The 22,444-nt window shown below is 35.2% G+C and overlaps 1 protein-coding gene across 1 annotated transcript; it reads left to right on the forward strand.

Moving 5' to 3' along the window:
• The first annotated feature begins 1,023 nt into the window (after positions 1-1,023).
• LOC131844241 (E3 SUMO-protein ligase RanBP2) lies at positions 1,024-15,694 on the forward strand. Its single transcript, XM_059193067.1, has 12 exons — positions 1,024-1,113; positions 1,199-1,424; positions 2,908-8,708; positions 8,784-8,926; positions 9,614-11,001; positions 11,079-11,284; positions 11,952-12,092; positions 12,636-12,833; positions 13,125-13,496; positions 14,221-14,421; positions 14,769-14,891; positions 15,456-15,694. The coding sequence occupies exons 1-12, from the start codon at positions 1,045-1,047 to the stop codon at positions 15,498-15,500; spliced, it is 8,913 nt and encodes a 2,970-aa protein (XP_059049050.1). The 5' UTR covers positions 1,024-1,044; the 3' UTR covers positions 15,501-15,694.
• Positions 15,695-22,444: the final 6,750 nt, after the last annotated feature.

Below are 22,444 nucleotides of genomic sequence, written 5' to 3' on the forward strand. Positions count from 1 at the left end.
AACATTGGATATTTTGTAAATAAATATCCTATGGACTGAAAAATTATCAGCTATGTCTAAAATAATTTCAAACTTTTAATCCTTAGCTAAAGACTTATTTGTTGCTGTTGATTTTTATATATTTTAATTTAATATTACAAATCTCTATTAAAATTTTTGTATCAGTATTTAAATTGATAGAAATAGTTACATTTCTATCAATTTAAATACTGGAATTTCTTATAATAAAATACGTTTGAATGTATAGAAACACAAATACTAAACAAATAATAATAATCACATGGACGTAGTAGTAGTACTTTCTAGTTTTTAAATAGATAAATATGTGCCTACAATTGTAATATTTCTATCGACACTTGAGATCCTTCCATTAGTTTACGTCTCCACTAAAATTGATTTAAGTTAAGTGTAGACTCACTACGTCCCTACTCCGCGTCGACTGTACGCATTATTAATAAAGCATGTAGCACACTACCAATAAACTTAATAATATACAATAAAACGTGCAATCTTTTCACCGCTATACTCACTACATACACACTAAAATAAATAATATATTATGTAGCGCCACTTCATCACAACGCTACAGTGGTGAGGTTAACCACCGCGCTACAATTAAAAGACCTTTAATACTAATTATTCAAAATAGTGGTAATAATATCGAATTATTTTCATTAAATCATCATCAAGTTAATTCGGATGTTGACTATTTTCAAATATTAAATTCATTTAATCTGTATGTTTTCTTTGGAGATAAGTACTCTTTATTTAATATAAAATTTACTATGCTTTAGTCTTTTATTTTAAATTTCTACTAAAGAATTTACTTTTGTTTCGTTTAAACCAAATAATAGACAACAAATAAAATGGAATTATTAAGCAACATTTTAGGGTAAACATATTTTGTAACTGCCACCCTTAAAAAAAAAAGAGAATGACTATCACCGAATGTCTATCTTTTTACTGTCCACGCTATTTTATTTCCTGTAATTTTATTATTAGCGGCATTATAGCATAGTATAGTTTTGGAGATAAGTTGTAAGAATGTATAGAAATAAAAAGGATGTGGATAAACACGTGGAAAATTTGATAGCGAAGTTATCTGTAAAAGAGGTGAGTTTACAAAATCTGACATATTTTCTGGGATTATCATGATTATTTCTTATTGTATTTCTAATTCCTTAATGTATGTTTTCAGTTTAAAACACGAGCATATTCAATTGGTCGTCTCTATTTTGAAGTGGGGGATTACGCTAGTTGCAAATTATATGTGGAGCAATATCTTACTCAAAAAGATAATAATGCCGCGGCGTACAAGCTGCTTGGACAAGCTTTACAAAAACTAGGACAGAAAGAAAAAGCTCTTGAGCAGTATAAAACATCATTGGATATAGACCCAACACAAACCAGCACTATTTTGGACAGTAAGTATTTAGCAGTATTTCTTTATTGCCTTAGTGACGTGTTTACCATTTTACGGATGGTAGTTGTTAGATGGTGACACCGCGATACCTCCTGCTGTGAAAAGCAAAAATTGATAATATTTAAATTCATATCTTCAAAATATTTATTGATATAATACATTTTGGCTACTTAATTTTTTATATTATTTCGTAACACCATTGTTCAGATGTAAATTTTATGTGAAATGAACACTAGCTCTTGCTCCTACTAATACTTTTGTTAATACTGTACACATTTGCATTTAATATCACCATACTTCAATGACATTGGATGCATGAAAGTGTTATGAGTTAAATCTACCCAAAAGAAAAAAGTGTGTTGAAATATATATATTTCTGATGGATTCTCAAGTGAAGGAAAACATACATAACTGTCGATTTTAATTGTATTGAAATGCACAAATTAACCTCCAAACTGATTGAATGACGAAATAGACCTACCTATATATATTTATATTATGGTTGACATATTTTTCTTTATAACTGCTGTAAGATTATCACTCTTGCTTTATACAGTGTCAATGAACGGATGCATATAGGCTTCCTAGTATGTAAAGATAAATATACAAACTGACTATAGTGTTCCATTGTCTTATTATTAAGACTCATTATTATCCTATAATAAAAAGACTAAAACTTAATAAGAGAAACAGTGGTAGGCTTGCCCCTGCCGCAAGTTTACAATCATATTGACAACAAGCTGTACCCGCATCTTCATCCGAATGGAATTTAACTTAATTTTTCTAAAATAAAAGTAGTCTAAAATAAAAATAGTCTCAATTATCCTTGATACTGTCTTAGCCATTCTGGCTACGGCAACCGCTTCAAGGACTCCCATGTCTTTCAAGTGCTCTCATGTGATTAGCATTACCCAGCTAATAAAGAATTTAAAGATATCTATGTTATCCATTTTATGTAATAGACAATACATATTAATATTATATTTATTGGCTAATATGTAACAACCTGGTATTTTCACTGCAACTCATGTATTAGGTTGTAAAAATTGTTCTGTATGTACAATTATTGACATTTAACAATGCCCGCAAAAGGTATGTGTGTTCAAAATGAAACTACTTCTTTTCAATGTCAATGGAATAGTAAATAACCTGACTGGCCACATAATGGTAAGTTAATGTGTCTAACACACCATGTGTTAGACACATTAAAAACACTACAGATCCCACCACCATCCTATAATTTCACTTTCTCTTTAGTACTATGTGAATGTTAAAAATAGTTGCTGTTGGTTGTCATTTAGAGTCTTATACTTATATATATATATATATAGCATAGTAACATAATAAGATAAGGGTGGGCGAGGCTAAACTTATTTTTTTGGTTTGGTTAGGGTACAACTACATATAATTCATGTGCCACTGACTGCTGGTATCATTAATAAGGTTATATGTATAATAATATGTTTATTATGTCTTTGTTTCAGTTTGCGAGCTACTTGCAGATGATGATGTCAGCATTGATCTGGGACGTGCAAAATTCTGGTGTGAGAAAGCAGAGGCAACATTCCCAAGACATCCTGTGACATTTAAAATCCGTGAAAGATTGGTAACAGTGTCTAATTCTGACCCAGAAGCAATTGTTAATTTGCTAACAGCTGAATTGGCAGCAAGACCAAAAGATGCACTGCTTCATATTCGTCTACTTAAACATTATATGCAAACAAATGATATCAAAAAGGCAATTGACCATGCCTGTAATTTAGAGTTTGGTGTGAAAACTTTCTCAAATAATTATATTTGGTATGAGACCCTAATTGATCTTCTTAAACATTATTCTGACAGCCAGAATGATTGGGTTTTCCAGCTAATTTTATTGACTATTCGAGAACGGATTTGTGTATTGAGTATTACAGAAACACCTAGTGGATCCTCAAAAAGTTTAGTAGAAACAAATGAACTTCTTCATGCCTATGATCAAGCTATAGAGACTGTGGCTAGAGCTGGTGCAACCCCAGGGCATGCTGAATTTCACACATGTTTATTACAACATCATAGAGGTCAATTATCATTCATTGTCGCTACATTTCTGTTAAAAAAAGCTAAAAAGGATCAGCTATGCTGGCGTGACACTGTAAAATTCGCAGCTCCCCTAATGTTAATAGCATGGCATACAGATCCTCAGGACCTTAAAGTGAATTGGTTAATGCATGCTACAGAGAAACAACAACAAGCTGCTCGCCGCTGGTCTACAGAAGGTGCATACAGATGTTCTCAATCTGGCCACTACCTACTTTCAAACATACAAGATCAAAGTCAGCTCTTGCTAGACCGCATTTCCCAATGTTGTTCTGATACTCATTGGAAAGACAAATTATATGAAAAGATATTTATTAGTAGAGAACATTTGACCAAGATAAAATCTTCGCACATCATTTCTAATTCTTTTAGTGCACCAGTTCTTAGGTTGCCCAGAAAAATAGAAGTAGAAACACATGACATTAACGCTCAAAGAGAATACCCTAACTCACTCCATCATTTTGTCTGGATATTGTTGAACTACAAAAACTATTCACACTTTAAGTGCACTCTCTTCGATATGCTAACACCAACAACATCAGACTGTGGTCCTGAAACATTAAATAAATTTGATATTCAGGCATTCCTTTATTGTGCTGCGTTAACAGCAAAACAGCAAAAGCATAATCAAGGAATTTATGCTATTCCTGATAAACCAACTGTTTTACCAGCTATTATTACTGACTTATTATGTACTCTACCTCAAATGAAATGGTGGGACTGCGCTTATAAGTTTAATCAAAATGAGTTGGGTACAGAATTAACAGATATACGAGCAACTCTCAGTCGAGGTATAGAAGTAGTAAGGTGTGTTGATAGCCATGGGTTAGATCCTGAACTACTATGTACTTTAGGCCGAATATTTAGTGAAAAAGCTAAGCTAACAACAGTTGTTAATGAAAAGAATAGTTTAGAAATAAGAGCTGGTCTTTACTATTCTTCTGCTATACCTTTACTAGAAAGATTAAAGAGCAAGATAGTAATGAAAATGCCTGAAAAACGTTTGTTTGATTACACGCATAAAGAAATCGGAACAAAGGATTTGATGTTATTAATAGAAGAAAGTAAATTGTTTGTGGCTATAAATTACCTCAATGACTGTGATTATGATAAAGTTATTGAAATTTTATCTAATTTGAAATCTCCACAAGCATATTATTATCTTGGACTTACATACAAAAAAATTGCTATTGAAGAGAACAATTCATCTAAAGATGTAAATTCAATTGATACAAAAACCAAATGCGCGTCATTGCTTACTAGGGCTAGAAATTTTTCTTACAAAGCACTAGATAGTCTCAAAAATTCAGGTATACATAAGGACAATTCATTATATTCTGATACACAAATCATGATTGAAGATATAGAAACACATTTAAATAAAATAGATCCAGACCTTTCAATTACAGCTATTAATGATGCAACTGATAAATATTCTTCAGATGATTATGTATCATTTATTGGAAGTGAATGTAATTCAAGACAACCAGGTTCTCACATTTACCGCAATATAAGCTCCACACCAAAACAATTCAGTTCAAACGTCACTAAATACCGTACTGCTATGGACTCGCATATTTTACACACAGATAACACAAGGGCTGATCGACAATTTTTAGAAAGAATTGAGAGTGAAATAAAGAATTTGCAAAAAAGAGATAATACTATTAGTGATTTTATGGAACAGAGTAAAACTTGGTTTGAAGAAAACAGGAACTTAAGTAATCAAATTATTAGTACTATTCATACTAATATTCAGAATACTACAGATCAATTTAAACTCCTAAAGATTTCAGTAGACCATGTTACAGATCAAATTGATGAATGTAGGAATGAATGTAAGGATGTAGGAGACTTGAAGAAACAAATAGCGGAATTAAAGAAAGAAGTCAATAAACTTAAAAAAGCTTCATCAGAACAGGCAATAGACGAAAGTGATTTGTACAATTTAGATGATGACTATAGAACTAGTGACAATACCACTTTTGCTGCACAGCTACCCTTTACACCGCCACATGTCATTCCTTCATTTAATCAACGTCTTGTGCCTCCGTTTGCTGTACCACCAAATCCTTATCAACTGTACGGTCAAAATTTGTATAACTTCTATAGCCAGTATCCACAATTTGCACAGGCGGCTCAAATGCCGGGAGCTCCACCAATATTTGATCCAAATAGAGCTCCATTGAATTATCCCGGAATATATACAACTCCGGATCAAATGTATTTAGATGTATCTCAGCTAGTATCATCAAATATTCCTGCTCCAGTAGTTTCATCGGTATCTGCAGTACCAACTATTCCTATTTTACCAACGATTTCAACGGCCTCTACGGCTGCGACTATAGCAGCATCAGTTGTTTCTACTAATACATGTTCAATGATACCTTCTAAGTCAGTTCAAACAACAGATTCAAAAGAAATATCGCGTCCATTACCTGTAAACGTTGTAATTACTTCGTCAGACCCACTGCCTACCTGCACAACAACCCCAGCGCCAATACTTAGCGTGACAATTCCTTCTAAACATATCAAAGGAACTGCTCATAACTATCAAATACCAATGCCTTCTACTAATGATACTAAAGTAATAAATCCTCCAATATTTAGTTTCCCATCCGGAAATAAAACTGTAAATACAACATCAAGCCCTTTCACGAATTGGAACCAATCAACAGTGTTTAAAACTCAGGCTTTAAGCGTCTCTAATGCGGGAGATATCTCCACGGACACCTTATCAAACTCAACAAATGTTAATGATTCACTAGATAACTCCAAAAATGTTGTGGATGGAGTATTTACAGGAAATTCACCAAATATTACTCTCAACAAATCTAGGACTTTATCTGAGAGAAGTAATACGTCAGTGGAGAATTATGATCCTTGTCCAGATTTCAAACCTATCATACCATTGCCAGCTGAAGTAAAAGTGACAACTGGTGAAGAAGATGAAGTATCAATATTTAGTTCAAGAGCTAAACTGTTTCGTTTCGTTGATAAACAGTGGAAGGAGAGAGGACTTGGCGATGTAAAATTGCTTAAACATAAAACCACGGGTAAGGTAAGGGTTTTAATGAGACGAGAACAAATTCATAAAATTTGTGCCAATCATATTATTACACCTGAAATGGAAATAAAACCCATGAAAAATGAAACAAAAGCTTACTTTTGGGTTGCGAATGATTATGCAGATGAAACTGTTGTCTTAGAAAAGTTCTGTATACGTTTTAAAACTGCTGATATAGCACTGCAATTTTATGAGGCGTTTGAAAAGGCTCGTCAGGAATCTTCACTTAATGTAGTAAGCACTCCTAAATCTGAAAATAAAGAAAAGTTTGAATCCTCTACTCCACTATTTACAACTCCTGTAAAAATAACTGCAGAACAAACTCAGATATCAAAAACAGTTATTGGAGGCTTTACTTTCAGTAGTACGCCGACTTTTAAGCCTGTTGAGGTTAATATTAAATCTGATACTAAGTTATTGGAGCCAGCAACAACAAAATCAAATATTTTCAGTGGTTTGACTCTTAAAACTTCAACAAATTCACCCTTTAATAGCTTATTTAAGCCATCTACAAACCAAGTACCCACAGATACCACTAATATAGAGTCGACTACAGAATCAAAAATTTTTAATAATTCTGATAGTGTAGAGGAATTTGAACCTACAGTGGAATTTAAACCTGTTGTACCATTACCTGCTTTGATAGAACAGAAAACTGGCGAAGAGGAGGAGAATATTATGTTCGAACATCGGGCTAAAATATTGCGATTTGATGCTTCTACTAAAGAATGGAAAGAGCGAGGACTTGGCAATATAAAAGTGCTTGTGCATAAAGATAATATACAAAAAGTTAGGTTACTAATGAGGAGAGAACAAATTATGAAGGTGTGCTGTAATCATGCAGTCACGAAAGAAATGATTTTCCAGAAAATGCCAAATATGGATAAGGCGGTAACATGGGGAGCGAACGATTTTTCGGACGGTGAATTAGTTGCTGAAACATTCTGTCTACGATTTAAAACTGCCCAAACTTGTGATAGTTTCATCGACGCCATAAAAACAGCGCAATTAAAAATGAAAGATGGATCCAAGGCTGCAAAAGAAGAACAAAATGCTGCAAAACAGATAAGTCAAACTGGTTTCGGGGATAAATTTAAACCAAAAGCAGGTTCTTGGTATTGTGAGTCATGTTACACAAATAATTTAGAAAGTTTTGATAAATGTGCTTGTTGCGAAAAACCTAACCCCAAAGGCTCTACTTCTGAAAATAATTCAATTCCACCTATTAACTCAACCTGGGGAGAAACTTTCAAGCCTAAGCCAGGAACATGGGAATGTAAACTATGCTTAATTCGTAATGAGGCTAACTCTGAATGTTGTAATGCATGCAATACCCCAAAAGATCCAACAACAAAACAAACTGGAGTAAAACTTAGTTCTGATAATGCGCCAAAATTTAAGTTTGGTATATTTACACAAACAAATGCCACTGCACAAGCAGAAACTGTTATTCCAGAATCAACTACGCCAGTTTCTTCAGGTTGGGGAGATAAATTTAAACCAAAAGAAGGCACTTGGGAGTGTAAAGGATGTTTTATCAGAAATGAAGCTAGTAATGAAAACTGCATTGCATGTAATAATCCGAAAAATCCAGAATCTATTACTAAACAAGAACCAAAATCTATATTTGGTCTTGGTAGTTCCGGTTCTAAATTTACATTTGGTATACCAATATCTGACCAACCAACTGGAGGGTCTTCAACAGAAGTTCAGTCTACTTCAATTTTTGATGGCACTGGAGCCCACAAATTTACTTTCGGAATTCCTTCAAATCAACAAGATGAAGGAACGAATGTATCTTTTGGAGATAAGGCAGCGACTTCCAGTTTTGGATCTCTAAAAATGAGTGATGAGAAAGAACCAGTTGATTTTACTACAAATAAGAGTGAAGAAATTAAAAATGTTGCAACAATGAAACCAGGACTATTGCCAACGCCAACTCCTAATAATGAAAATACTCCTCCCGGTAAAGAAGGAGGTACATTCGGTTTTGTTTTTAAACCCAAAACACCAACCAAAGGAAAAAGTCCAATAAAGTCACCTAATAGTCAAAAAGGTGAAGATAGCGATGACAATGAATATGCTTCGGAAGACGAAGGGCATCATATCCACTTCAGTCCAGTCATACCAATGCCTGATAAAGTAATATTTTTTTTTACATAAATTTATGCGTTTCTTATAAAAAAAAAGTTAAATTGTAATATGTTTATTTTTTAGGTTGAAGTAGTTACTGGGGAGGAAAACGAGACAGAGCTTTATGGTCACAGGGCCAAGTTATTCAGATTCATGTCTGGTGAATGGAAAGAAAGGGGTATTGGTATAGTCAAAATATTGAGACACAATTATACTGACAAAGTAAGGTAAGCTATAATTATTATAAATAAGTGTGTTCATATTGTATAGTTGTTGTAGTACCTTTAATGGCGCCATTAAAGGCGAATGACAACGCGAGTATATGAAACCTCTGCATAGCCAGGTCTTCGAATGATTCGCTGTTCTTATTTAATATTGTTTCTATATTTTGTTGTCAGAGATAATACATGTCTTCTTACACTTATTCCTTTTGGATAGGTTAATACTTATATAACGTTATACATCAATATCACTTCTGATATTGTTAATTATTACTAAAACGCGGGATAAAGAGAAATATTGAAGTAAATTAGTCCTGGCTAACATAATACTGAACAAAATGGGATTACGGGGTGTGTGCCGTAATCCCATTCCGTTATCGTTTGGTACCCACAGCTACATTCATTCTAATATTTCTGGGTGATTGATTGACGCATAATACACGCACGATATATTATACGAGAGCCAATTTGTTGTATCTAACCATGCCCAAAACAAAGAACAAATAGAGATAAACGGTTGATTGATATTGTATTTTGGAAGTAAATAAAGTTTGTATGTGGTGGGGAAGATGAGGGAAGAGGGGACACTGCAGTAATAGAAGAATACTAGTAGTGCTCCCAAGACCGGATAAGTTACTATAATGTTACATCCCTGACTAATACTAATTTAATGCTATAACTTTTTTTTTTCAGAGTTGTTATGCGCCGGGAACAAGTTTTGAAGATCTGTTTGAATCATGTTTTATCGCCAGATATTACATATACACCTAAGGATGATAAGACTTGGTTATTTGCTGCTAATGATTTTAGTGAAGGAGAGTTGAGTCTTCAACAATTTTGTCTGAGATTTAAAACAAATGAAATTGCTATAGAATTTAAGGCAGCCATTGATGAGGCGAGAGAAGGAAAATTGATAAATAAAAATGAAGTCGATATTAATAAATCAAGTCAAAAGAAAACTGATGATTCTGACGATGTTATTTTTGTTAGTGAAATACAAGCATCTGTCGAGGAAAAGAAAATAGCTAAGGAATTAATGTTGCCTGAAAACTTCTTTACATATAAAAATCAAAAGCCTTGTTCTGGTTGTCGTGGCTGCAATGATGATGATAATCTTAAATCTACATCAACAGGAATTGTAGCTTCAGTATTTTCTCCATTTACTTCTGTATCTACACCAACTAGAACTTCAATACTCGTTTTTCAAAGTCCAGCTCAATCACTGTATGGAACTCCTACCAATGTCGACAAATCATTTGATAATTCTATGTTCCGAACGCCATTAGGCGCTATTGGTACAAACACCAAATCTACAATCCTTACAAGCAATAACACCTCCACGATTGGACTTAATTCTACAAACAAAGAAAATTCTTTTGATGAAAATTCTTTGCATCATGATACATTAGTAGAACAAAAAAGTGATGAAAAACAACAGAGTCAAACAACATCTAAAAGTTCAATATTAGCAGCTCCTAAGTTGAGTAACTTAAATACCTCGGGAGATGAAAAGGTGGCCATTGAAACCAAATCCATATTAGATGCTACACAAACTGGAAATGTGGAGTCTAAATCTGTATTTTCTCAAGCTAATCCCTTATTTGGAAGTAAAATATTTGGTGGTGGAAATTCAGGGACATCAATAAGTCAATCAATTTTCGCTATATCTTCTGAAAAAAAGGATGAAAATGAAAAACCAGGCGCAAAATCAATATTTGCAACAGATGATCACAAACCAGTTGGGTTTGGTAAAGGTAATATATTTGGAATGAGTGGATTAACTAATACTCAAAATAAACCTAGTGCAGGTATATTTGGTTTGAGCGGAAATTCTATATTTGGTGCAAATGTAACCCAAAATCAAAGTTTGGGTACAGGAAAATCAATATTTGGAGTTGCGGCTGATCCAAATCCAAATAATCAATGGACTGTCAATACTGGATCATCAAAAAACTGTGGAGATAAAGAAGTAGATGTTACCAACAATACAAACTCTGCTGATATTAAACAAGAGACGCCATTTAAAGTTGATAATCAGTTATCATTTGCTGCACTGTCTTCTAGCGCACCTGGATTTCAAAGTAATAATTTTTAACTGGTATTTGATGTTATATGCATTTAGGGAATGTTTTAATATGTGGTTTATTAAATATTTCAGAAAAAACTAATTTTCAATGGGAAGGTGCTGGACAACAATTGTTTGGAACTAAATCTGGAATAGGTGCTGATACATCTAAAAACGATAGTGGTGCTGGTGATGAGGTTGGTGGAAATAATGGCGGTGATGAAGAATATGATCCTCATTATGAACCAATTGTACCATTGCCTGAGAAAATTGTTGTTACTACTGGGGAAGAAGATGAGGTAAATTTAACAACATACTAAAAATAGTATTGAGTGTTAATTACTGCATTTAAATAAAATAGCTAATACTAATTATAATCAACACATTTGCTTTGCAGTGCATATAATTTAACTTCTATCTCTTTCACTAATTAGGGAAACCGGAAAGGTAGACATTTAAATATTTTTTTAAAATAAAAATAACATTTATGTTACCAGCATATTTAGGTAAATCATACTAAAAGTTAAGTTAGTCCAAGATTTACATCTTGAAAATAAATTTTGTTATATACATATATAGGAATAACTCTAGAACCTATAATAAATTATTTCTGAGTGTACAAATGCTATTGAATTGCTATTGTTTGTCGACGCAATCATAATAGAAATAAAAAATTAGAAAATTTTACTTTCCATATAAAGGCTTACGGTGTTTCGTAATTTTAACAGTTCTACTAGCTTAAATGTGGTTCATATATGTAAGAGGTTAATTTGTTCATTCTCAGATTACTTTTAATTCTATTTAACCACGTAGTTTCTACAAACATTGATTATTATCACTACTATTGGTAGTCGATATTATCTATCATAGACGGTCCTATGAAAGTTTTACGTAGCATTTAACTTACTGCTGTCTCCATATTTAAGTTCGCTTATTATTTGTATGTACATGTAATTCTTGTTATAGGAAAAAATATTTGGTGAACGTTGCAAACTGTATCGCTATGACGACAAAACCCGAGAATGGAAGGAACGCGGTGTAGGTGAAATGAAGATTTTATATCATCCTGAAAAGAAAAGCTACAGATTATTGCTCCGGCGAGAACAGGTATATTAAAACACTTCCTTAACTTTATGACATACTTCAACAACAATATTTCCTAGTATTTGAAAATTCTAAATTTAGATCAATTGTTGAACATATTGTCTTCATTATACAATTAATATGAAAAGGGTCGCCATTGGTAAATTCCTTTTAAGCTCTTTGGCTACTTACTCCGTAATTAAAATTATATCACCCAAAACAATAAATAATAATCAGTTATATAAGATTATGCTTTCTCTATTCTGTTAGTGTGATGCACTATACATGTTGATACCAAATATTGTTAGCACAGTATATACATTACATTTCATTCATTTTCATTTCATTCTTATTGTCCTGAGTTTATTATTATTATTATTATACATACCTTTAGTTCATCCTTAGCTACACAATTTTTATTAAGTTATAAATGACTACAAATATTCTTATACAATTGATCAAATAAATAAGGGCTAGTGTACCCATGGTGAGGCATTCAAAGAAGTATTTTGTCAAACAGTCAACTGTAAATGTTTCTGATAGTAAAATATTGTTTTATATGTTCAGGTTCATAAAGCTGTGCTGAATATGCTGTTATTCATGGATTTAGAACTTTTACCAATGAAGAACTCTGATCGTGCGTGGACGTGGGCAGGTCGGAATTACGCGGAAACAGCTGTCGGCGAACAGGAAACCCTCGCTGTGAGGTTCAAGTCCTCAGAATTAGCCACGTCTTTCCACGACAAAATTGTCCAATGTGTACGAGTAAGTTCATTTTTCTCTATGAAGTTGATTTCTATTTTGTAATATGGTAGCAATGATTAATTATTTTGTGTTTATTATTTTTTTATGTTGGAATTACATAAATTTCACGCGTGAAATCTCGGGCGCTGTAGGTTACATATATAAATATTTACAAGGCATTAAATGATTTATTAATAATGTCTTAATTAATAAATTTGTAATTTAAATTACTAATTTATATATACCAACTGACTCGAGCAAATTCCGTTCAGTGATATATATGTATCATATCTATCATAATTTTTTATTTAGAAACTGCAAGCTCAAGCTGCACAAGCTATAAGAGAAGAAAAGGAGAACAAGGATAATGTTTTCAGCACAGTTGCACCGTTAAGACTACCAAAGCATTTGGTAGATAGTGTCCGCGCTGACAACTCAATGTTAACGAAAGTGATTGAACACACGCAGTCAGGTGCGTCGGCTACTACAGAGCAAACACCAACTGAAGTAACTACGGGTAGTAAACCCAACGGCGACGCCAATAAAGGATCTTCAGTTACTGAGATATTCAAACAAGTACATTTCCAAGACCCTGAAGAGGAGAATCAGGAGGATGAGGAAGATGAAGAAGATTATGAACATGAGTATGATCATAATGAAGACTATGATGGGTATTATAATGAGGTATAGTATTATTTTGTTTTACTATAATGAGTATTATCAGTTTTTATCAATTGAATGGATCAGGGGCGTTTCTACCTCAGAGCTTTTTGGGTTGCAGCACAGGGCCCGAGGATACAAAGGGCACCCAGTCTCCACCGAAACTACATTTAGAATGTTAAAAAACCTATCATAAGGTTGGCAACCCTGAGATCAATTGACCCATGCGAGTCTATAGAAAGGAACGGGGAATTTCTGGTCGTTTGTTTTTGGTCGGTGTATTTTTTTAGTTAAGTTATATAATTAGGTAGGACCCTAAGTAGACAGCCCAGGGCCCCACAAATTTACGATCCGCCCCTGGAATGGATGCAATAAGTTGTTATCGTCTGTGATAGCTTTGGCAGTAAGAAAAGTAATGTCCTATTTGTTGAAATTGAAAAATGTTTGAGATTTTTTTTATATGGAACATGTATTAAGTGCAATTGCAATTGCTATGTAATTTTACTGACATTTCACTAATATAGATAAAGAAAGTACAATATATATTCGGAAATTGACGCAATGATGGGGATGCAGAAGATATTTGTAGTTACAAAGTGACAAATTAAAAATTACTTATCTATTTATTCATTTATTCATTCAATCCATTTATTTATTTACATAATAATGGGATTACGAATATTGTACCTGAATTAGAAAGACTGTGTGTATGTATGTACATGAGTGATGTTATTTTCTTATTTGGTAGGATGAAGATGAGTCATCATCGTACTACTCATGTGACGGCGAAGTGGTTGTGCGACAAGGCGACACAGAGACCGCATGTGAGCATGGACATATACAAGTACTGTATGATCAAGATATCTATTCGCCTAAGATCCTCATCACTGATTCAGCCACTGGTGAAATACTCGCGGACATGCTAATACACACGGATACAGAATTCCAGGTAATTGATATAAGTATATACTAAAAAAAAATATTCTGTAATTAATTATTAAAGTCTTTTGGTAGTTTATTTTTTGTACAAATATATTTTATTTAGCAATTTAGATATGTATCCAAGAGATCAAAAAAGGAAACAGGGTGACGGAAAAAGAGGTGAGAAGATGATATATGGGCAGTGAGCTGGCTGACTTGAATAGGATAGCCTACTATTATAGGAAGCCTATGTCTTAATACAAGCTGACGAACCTTGCCCTATTATTTCGTTGTATAATCTAAATACATCTGTATGCCAGCCGAGCAAGAGAAATGACAAGAAACTTATATATAATAATTATTTTCTATTGTCAGATGTCTGGTGACTCGTGCATATGGTCGGGTACGGACTACACAAGCAACGACCCCGTCTTCAAAACCGTTACCGTAAATTTTCACGATAATGAGACTGCAATGCTGTTCTATGATAGTTGCGAAGTAAGTTTTCTATAGTTTTTATATTTTGCCGTCGTCAGATGTCTTTGACATCTGTATGAAGTGCAGATTATGTGCCTATTATTAAATATGACTTAATAATAAGCATGCATATTATTAAACATTACCTATCATAACAATTTACTGAGCGTGCGCAATTGTTTGTAATGCGTATGTCTGTATACATACGTAAATGTGCAAGAACCTTTCCAACACACATATATGGAAGAAGGAATTATACAGTTCCTGTGTATGAGTCTAAAAAGTAATTTGCCCAACGGTATATAAAAAAAATCTCTTTCCACACATCTACAATAAAGTCTAAAATGTTACTTATGTTCAAAATAAAAGTTATTCTTATTCTTATCTATTCTTACTAACGCGGGTAAGGAATGCTATATACAGATAACTGTTGGATGTTGGTCTCCTATTATCATACAGGACCATTTTATTTCGAGTAAAAGTTTAATAGTTTGCTTTTTTTATTTTTATAAATTGAGATACTTATGATGTCTATCGCTACCTGAGTTTGTTAAAATATGATAACCATTCATTATTTATTTTCAGACAAGTAAAGCGGCCACATACACTTCAACAGATCCGGAATCGTAAATCTCACAGATATAATATAACTTGGAACATAACATATACCTTATTTAATAAAACATGCCGTAATTTTTAGTGAATCATGAGTCTGCTATCTATGATTATTTGAATTGTGATTCTAATTCTCTAATATTTGTATTTGTAACTCCAACTCATGTTATAGGAAAACTACCCACATCCCACCAATTCCCGCTTAAAAATCATGTTTGTGCCACACAAGTTTGCATTTGAATGCAATTCGAATATTATCCTACAGCCGAAAGGCTTTAAGCTCTAAATATAATTAATTATTTATTATCCATTATAACTGAGACTAATCCCCCGCTTTAGCGATGCGATGATGTGCTTTAGTTAAACCCCAGTAGAGATTCTGTGAATTTAATGTGTCACACATAAAGTCTTGAATGCTCTGAGCAAAAGTTTATAGTAATTTTGGGTTAACTTTATTATCTTAACTGGGTTTAGTTTATAAGTGTGTAGTTAATTTTATTCGCTATATAATTTTGATTAGATTTTAAGATCTAGTATAAATCTTTAAATTAAAAATAAACTCCAGTCGTGTTACCTAGTTTGTTTAGATCTCGTGAACAAAAGTGTATTAATTTTTTTATATTGATTAATAGTTGCATATTTGTTGTGGGTATTATTATTTTTTTAATTATCAATTTTTGTGTTGTGAATATGTTATTTTATTTCTAAAATATATAAAAGACAAACAAACTTTTTGCTAGAATCAAGAATTATGTTGTAATAATAAAATGTAACGAATTGTATGTTGTTATTTGGTTTCTGTCACTGTTTATACGTCACTATGTTAGTTATTAATGTCAAATTGAATTTTTTAAAATACTTGTTATAGCAGATTAGGTAAGTATGTAAAAAACTTATAACATAAGATTTAAAAAAGATCTAATCAATATTTTAATTACGTATTCATTTAAGAACCTTTTAAATCCTATTTAATAAATTTATTTTTAACATAGAAGTGTTCCTAATTGATTAGATCTTTTTATATGGACAGTAAATTATAAACATGAAGCTATGACTTATGGTGATTTCGATGTGTTGTGCGGGTAGGGTAGAAGAGATTACTCTCTCATAGCTTTATTTTTTTATGTCTATGTCCTATATTGCTTATTAAATTCATAAATATCAAAAGAAAGTAGTTGTGTACCAGTGACATTTTCTGGGTTATATTAGAAAATCAATAAATCTGGATATTTATGGATTTTATTGAAGTCATAATGAGTACCTAAGGGCTAATTATTATGACATTAACTGCAAATGAATTGAAATGAGAAAGGAAGTTTGTTACCTTTAGAATAGTATTGTTGAAATGTTTAATTTATTAATGTGTATTAGGTGAAAATAATTATTTGACTCGGAAGTATTTCCTTTTCTCATTTGAATTATGATACTGTGAAAACTTATTATCTGAATAATCGTGCAAAATAAATTAAAAATTAAATCCAATATCTATTTATTTTGGAATAAGTGTAACTCTTCACATATTCTATGCGAGCCCTTTTATTATGATCAGTGGGGAACAATGGCATAGTAGCCATTTTTAGTTCGAAAAACGGATTTAGATGGCGTCATTGGTATCGAATGGAATTCAACATTGTTTTGTAATCGTTTAAAACCCAAAACTATGTTTTTAAAAAGGTTTAATCTATTTTTAAAAAGTCATATATAGATGTTAAAATGAATCATTTTGTTGTTGCCCTGTATTTGTTTACAATTTAATCATTGCTAATTGGGGCTTATTGTTTCCAAAAGACTTTCATAGATGGCGCTGTTTTCATTTGTATCACCGTATTTTAAATGTTTATTTTATATTTTCAAATAATAAGTACTTACTATATTATTATGATAAATTAAACATAAAAAAAGTTTAAGTAAATATAAAACAGCTAAACAAGAAAACCATATTATGCCAGTAATACTTATTTAGAAAGCGTTGCCATATCAAAAATAAATGCATAGATTACCGATTTTTTCGAATAATCGATAACAGGATATTACAACGCATTATTCGATGGTGCTTTTAATTAGTCTTTGCAAACAGTAAAATTTCATCATTTTGTATTATACTCTTATTTGGAACGAATTGCAATGCATAATTTTTACTCGACGACGGCAAAATAGAGAGATTTTGACAGGTATGCAAGTACTATATATTTATCTGTTCGCTCATAACTTCAAAACTTGAAGAGGGAAATATTAATTAGATTGATCTGATACAAGTGTACTCTATTATATCAACCTCCACGCGGTCACCCTGGTAATTATAGCAATTAATGACATTAGTGACATTGTTTTTCTATTAAAAAAATAAATACCTACTTATTATAATTTAATGAATGAGAATTTATTATTATCGGGTCGTCCGCTGATCCTTTATATGGACCGCTGGGTACGGGCCCCGAGCTTACGCTCTTTACCCGGGCATACTGCTGGGGTATACCACCCCAGCGTCGTTCGTTTACCGGCCGGCCTGCCGGCCGGCTGCTTTCCAGCACCCGGCTGAGGGGGTCGAGTGGGTGGGACTCTATAAGTCGCTCGCCGAGCCGGCTTAACGCCGCCACGTCACGTAAATGACGTGATCACTCGGTGGAGAGTAAGTCGCGCGGGAGCGCGCGAGTGGCGTCCGGTGGGCGCGCGTGGAGAGGGGCGAGGTCGCGCAGGTGCGCTTCGCGCCCGCTGTCCGCACGCGAGAACATCGCGCGCGTCAACCGGACGACGAACTGCTCCACCGATGGGACCTTGAGGTCGCGGGCGATCACGTCATTACGGACGTACCGTCCGGCATTTGTGCACAGACGGAGGGCGGCGTTCTGTTGGACCTGCAGTCTCCGCCGCTGTGAGGCCGAGCACAGTGCGTACCATGCGGGGGCGGCATATGTGAGCCGCGAACGAATGTAGGTCTTATAAATGCCTACTTTCGTCCGCAGCTGCAGCCTGGATTGCAAGACCGGTCGCAGCATAGCGCGCGCAGCCTTGGCTTGGGTAACAGCCCGGTCCACCTGCGGCGTCATACGCAGCGACCGGTCGATTTCCACCCCTAGGTAACGCACTGTGCGCTCCCACTGGATGGGCTGGCCTCTCAGTAAGAGGGGCGGCGGGCATTTGCACCCGGGGCGGGTAAGCAGCGCCACCGTTTTACCCACGTTAACGGTGGTACGCCACTTATCCAGCCACTCGGGGAGCAGGTCCAACAGCCGCTGCATTTTGCGAGCGGCTGCGTAGGCTCGGCGAGACGACGTAAGAAAGGCACTGTCGTCGGCGAAAAGAGCGAGGACGACATCCCTCTCTCCCTCTCGGAGCTCATCCCTCAAGGTGGGGATGTCGTCTGTGTACGTCGCGTAGAGCGCTGGCGAAATGCAGCTGCCCTGCGGGACTCCGGCGGCAATTGGGCGTGTGGTAGAGTCACAGTTCTCGACCGAAACATAGAAGCTCCGGCCCGAGAGGAACGAGTCCACTACTCGCACGTATGCTGACGGCGTGTTGGTGTCGAGCAACTTCGACACCAAACCGTCGTGCCACACACGGTCGAACGCCTTCTCTATATCGAGAAATACGCCGACCGTGTAGTGGCCGCGGTTGTGCTCGACAGCCATATGGTGGAGCACGCGCGTCAGCTGCAAAGTCGTCGAGTGTCCGCCTCTGAAACCGAACTGCTCGTCGCGAGGCGACAGAGTCGGTCTCAGGCGGCGGAGCAGGAGGCGCTCGAACGACTTTGCTACGTGCGAGAGCAGAGTGATGGACCGGTAGCTTGCCGGCAGGCGCTTGTCCTTGCCGGGTTTCGGGAGGACTATGACTCTACCCAACTTCCAGTTGGTAGGGAAGTGGCCGGTCCGGAGTATGCCGTTGTAGAGCCTCGCTAGACACGCTAGGGCTCTACGGGGCAGCTGTGCGAGCGCTGCGGTGCTGATCCCGTCCGCTCCGGGCGCTTTGCGCTTCGGTAGGCGGCTGACGAGCCGCCTTACCTCGCCGGGCGAGACGAAGCTCACCTCGGTAACGTCCGGCGACGGAGCGGTACGGAATTCACCTACGCGACGTACGACTCGCTCGTGGTGCTCGACGACAGTGCTGGGTGCGTCGGCGGCGATTGGATTGGCCGTGAATTGCCCCTCCAAGTGCTGTGCCAGGATTTCTGCCCGGTCTTGGGCTGCGTAACGACGTCTGCCCGTCTCGTCAAGCAACGGGCAGACGGGGGTCGTGCATTGGTGAGCTGTCGATTGAGTTTGTGCAGGTCGGTATCGTGTTCGCCGGCCCGGGATATGACACCCTCCCAGGCGGCTCCACGCCAATCCCGCACTCCCTCCGACAGCTCTGCAGCCAGGCAGTTGAGCTCACGCTTGACCCGCGGGCAGCGGGTTCGGGCCCATAGGCGACGGAGGTTCTTTTTCCGGGCGAGTTTTTCGCGCAGATGGTGTGGCAATTCCTCTCGACGGCGAGAAGCCACGTTTATTGTGGTAGTTGCCGCCTCCACTGCGGTGCGAATTCGCTCCGTTATGAGTGTGGAGGCGGCTTCGACACCCGCTGGCGATGATAGTTCGCCGTCGAGGTGTAGATGCTCCAATTCTGCGCGAAAAACACGCCAATCCATCCGCCGCCTCGACGGTCTCGTCGGTGTGGTGGTGGTGGAGAGGTCAAGCGTGGCTAGAACTGGGAGGTGCTGCGTGTCAAGGTCGTACAGCACCTCCAGTAAGACCGGGCAAGGCACAGCCTGCACTAGGGCAATGTCCAGAACGTCTGGGCTATGTGTGGGATTTGAGGGTACGTGGGTTGGGTGCGCTGGGCCCAACACCTCGTACCCGTGGATCTGCGAATCCTGGAGGAGTCTTCGACCTATCGGCGAGCACAGACGGGAACCCCAAGCCGTGTGCTTCGCGTTTAGGTCGCCCATAAGCAGGGTGGGACTCCTCCCATCCGAATGAGAATTGAATGTGGTATAGAGTATATAAGGTCAGCTATACCTTTATGAAACCTCAATAAACAAGTGTTATATGGTATCTAAATTACTGACATTGATAGCTAAATATGAGGATCCTCGAATTTTTTAAAATACTCATAAGAAACTTTACAAATACTCGAATTTTGCTTTTGTAGAAGGATATTTTCAACCTTACTAAATTGTACAAGGTTTTGAAACGATAATCATTCATAATACTATGATATATTACTGATCCTAGTACCTACTATTCATGATAATTAGTTTTTTAATATCTCCATTCGAGGGTAGGTTATTCATAATTTATATTATTAGATTTCATCACAAATAAAAATATCGATTTAAAATCGTAGGTTGGTCCATATTTTTTTATTATATCGAAATGACAACGAGTACTGGCAACATAAATGAAATGTTAAAAATATAAAATATAGGAATAAAAGAATAGGATAAACGACTTTAAGTCAAATGCTTAAAACATACTTTCACTAGCATTGGATTTTTTCTCTTTTTTCATCATTTAAGTTAAGTAGGTACTTCAACTTTTAAATTGTTCCTGTTCAGAGTTCATTGAACTTCTTATTTTTTTGTCAAACTCAATAATTTAAATGTGTCTAAGAAATACTACAAATATTTAGTAAACTATCGTGTCTTTGAGGATTATCTTATACCAGGTATAACTATAAGTTGTTAAAAACTTGCATATGTAGCGTGTGTATCTTTCATATTAAAATATAATAAACATAGGTACTTGGTGACCGCTTTAATGTGGTATTATTATGTTTTTATTATTGTTATGAATGTAACTTCAAAAAACTAACACTGATTTTATAATTATTGATTGATTGAGAAAATACTGAAAATTATTAATCAAAATAAAGTACTAAACAGTAGTATTATTTTTATATTTTATTAGAACTGAATGAATATGATGTATGAATAATATGTTTATTGTGCTAATAAGGTTACAGTTTAGTTACTTTCATGTAAATTCATTCATGTAAGTTCATGAAAATGTAACATAGGTATATGATATTGTTTTCAGATTTTCCTGACATCAACAACTTAATACTGAACAAAGTTTAAACAAATAAGAGATGATATTCTAAATCTCCTAGTCATTCAGATGAAGATAAGTAACATTTTTACTGTGAAGAACAGGAGTTCAAAAGAATAAGAAATGAATATATGTATATACATATGAACATTTTACTGTATAAAATAATAATGCAAGTAAAAATAAGAGAAAAAATCAGAAGAAAAATCTGTAAATTATTAATCACAATGCAATTAATAATATAATTAAATAAGTAAGAAAGCAATGGACTAGTGATGAGAAGAAATTCCAAGTAATTATATTATGTGTAACCGACTGCAAATAAGTTTATGATTTAAACACATGATTATTATTATATTGCTTCATCAACAAATCCAGGAATATTTTGTGTACCAGGAATTAATTATGAAATGATTTTGATGAAATATTATGTCTTGAATTTGATTTATTTGGAATATAATATAAAAATAACAGAAGTGTTTGAAGTTTTAGTGGTATAACAGACAAGCAGTGAAAGAAATATTATTGTAAATTATTAACAATTGTTTATTCTGTGATTAATAAATTATTTAAAAGTGTTTTGTTACCTGAAATAAAAATTTTATGATCTTCAAGTGTTGTGTTCATGCAATGTTAGTTTCACCTCATTCGATTTAAAATGTCAGGAATTATTTACTACATAATGATTTTGTATTAGATGGTAATCATATATATTTTTTAATGCAATGTGTATAATAATTCCCATTTACATCAAAAAACTTTGTGTAAATCTATATTTCTCTGTCTATAGACAACTGGTCGTGGAATACTAATAAGAAACTAAATCTAGAGACTGTAGTATATCACAGCATCCCAGAACCTTGTATTTAAGTCATATAAGGACTTAGTACCTACCTAATACTTGCTACTTTTTTAATCAATTAATTAATTTGATCT

Source organism: Achroia grisella, unplaced genomic scaffold, assembly GCF_030625045.1.
Source record: "Achroia grisella isolate CSIRO2021 unplaced genomic scaffold, CSIRO_AGI_Agris_v1 utg402, whole genome shotgun sequence".
NCBI classification, from domain to species: domain Eukaryota; kingdom Metazoa; phylum Arthropoda; class Insecta; order Lepidoptera; family Pyralidae; genus Achroia; species Achroia grisella.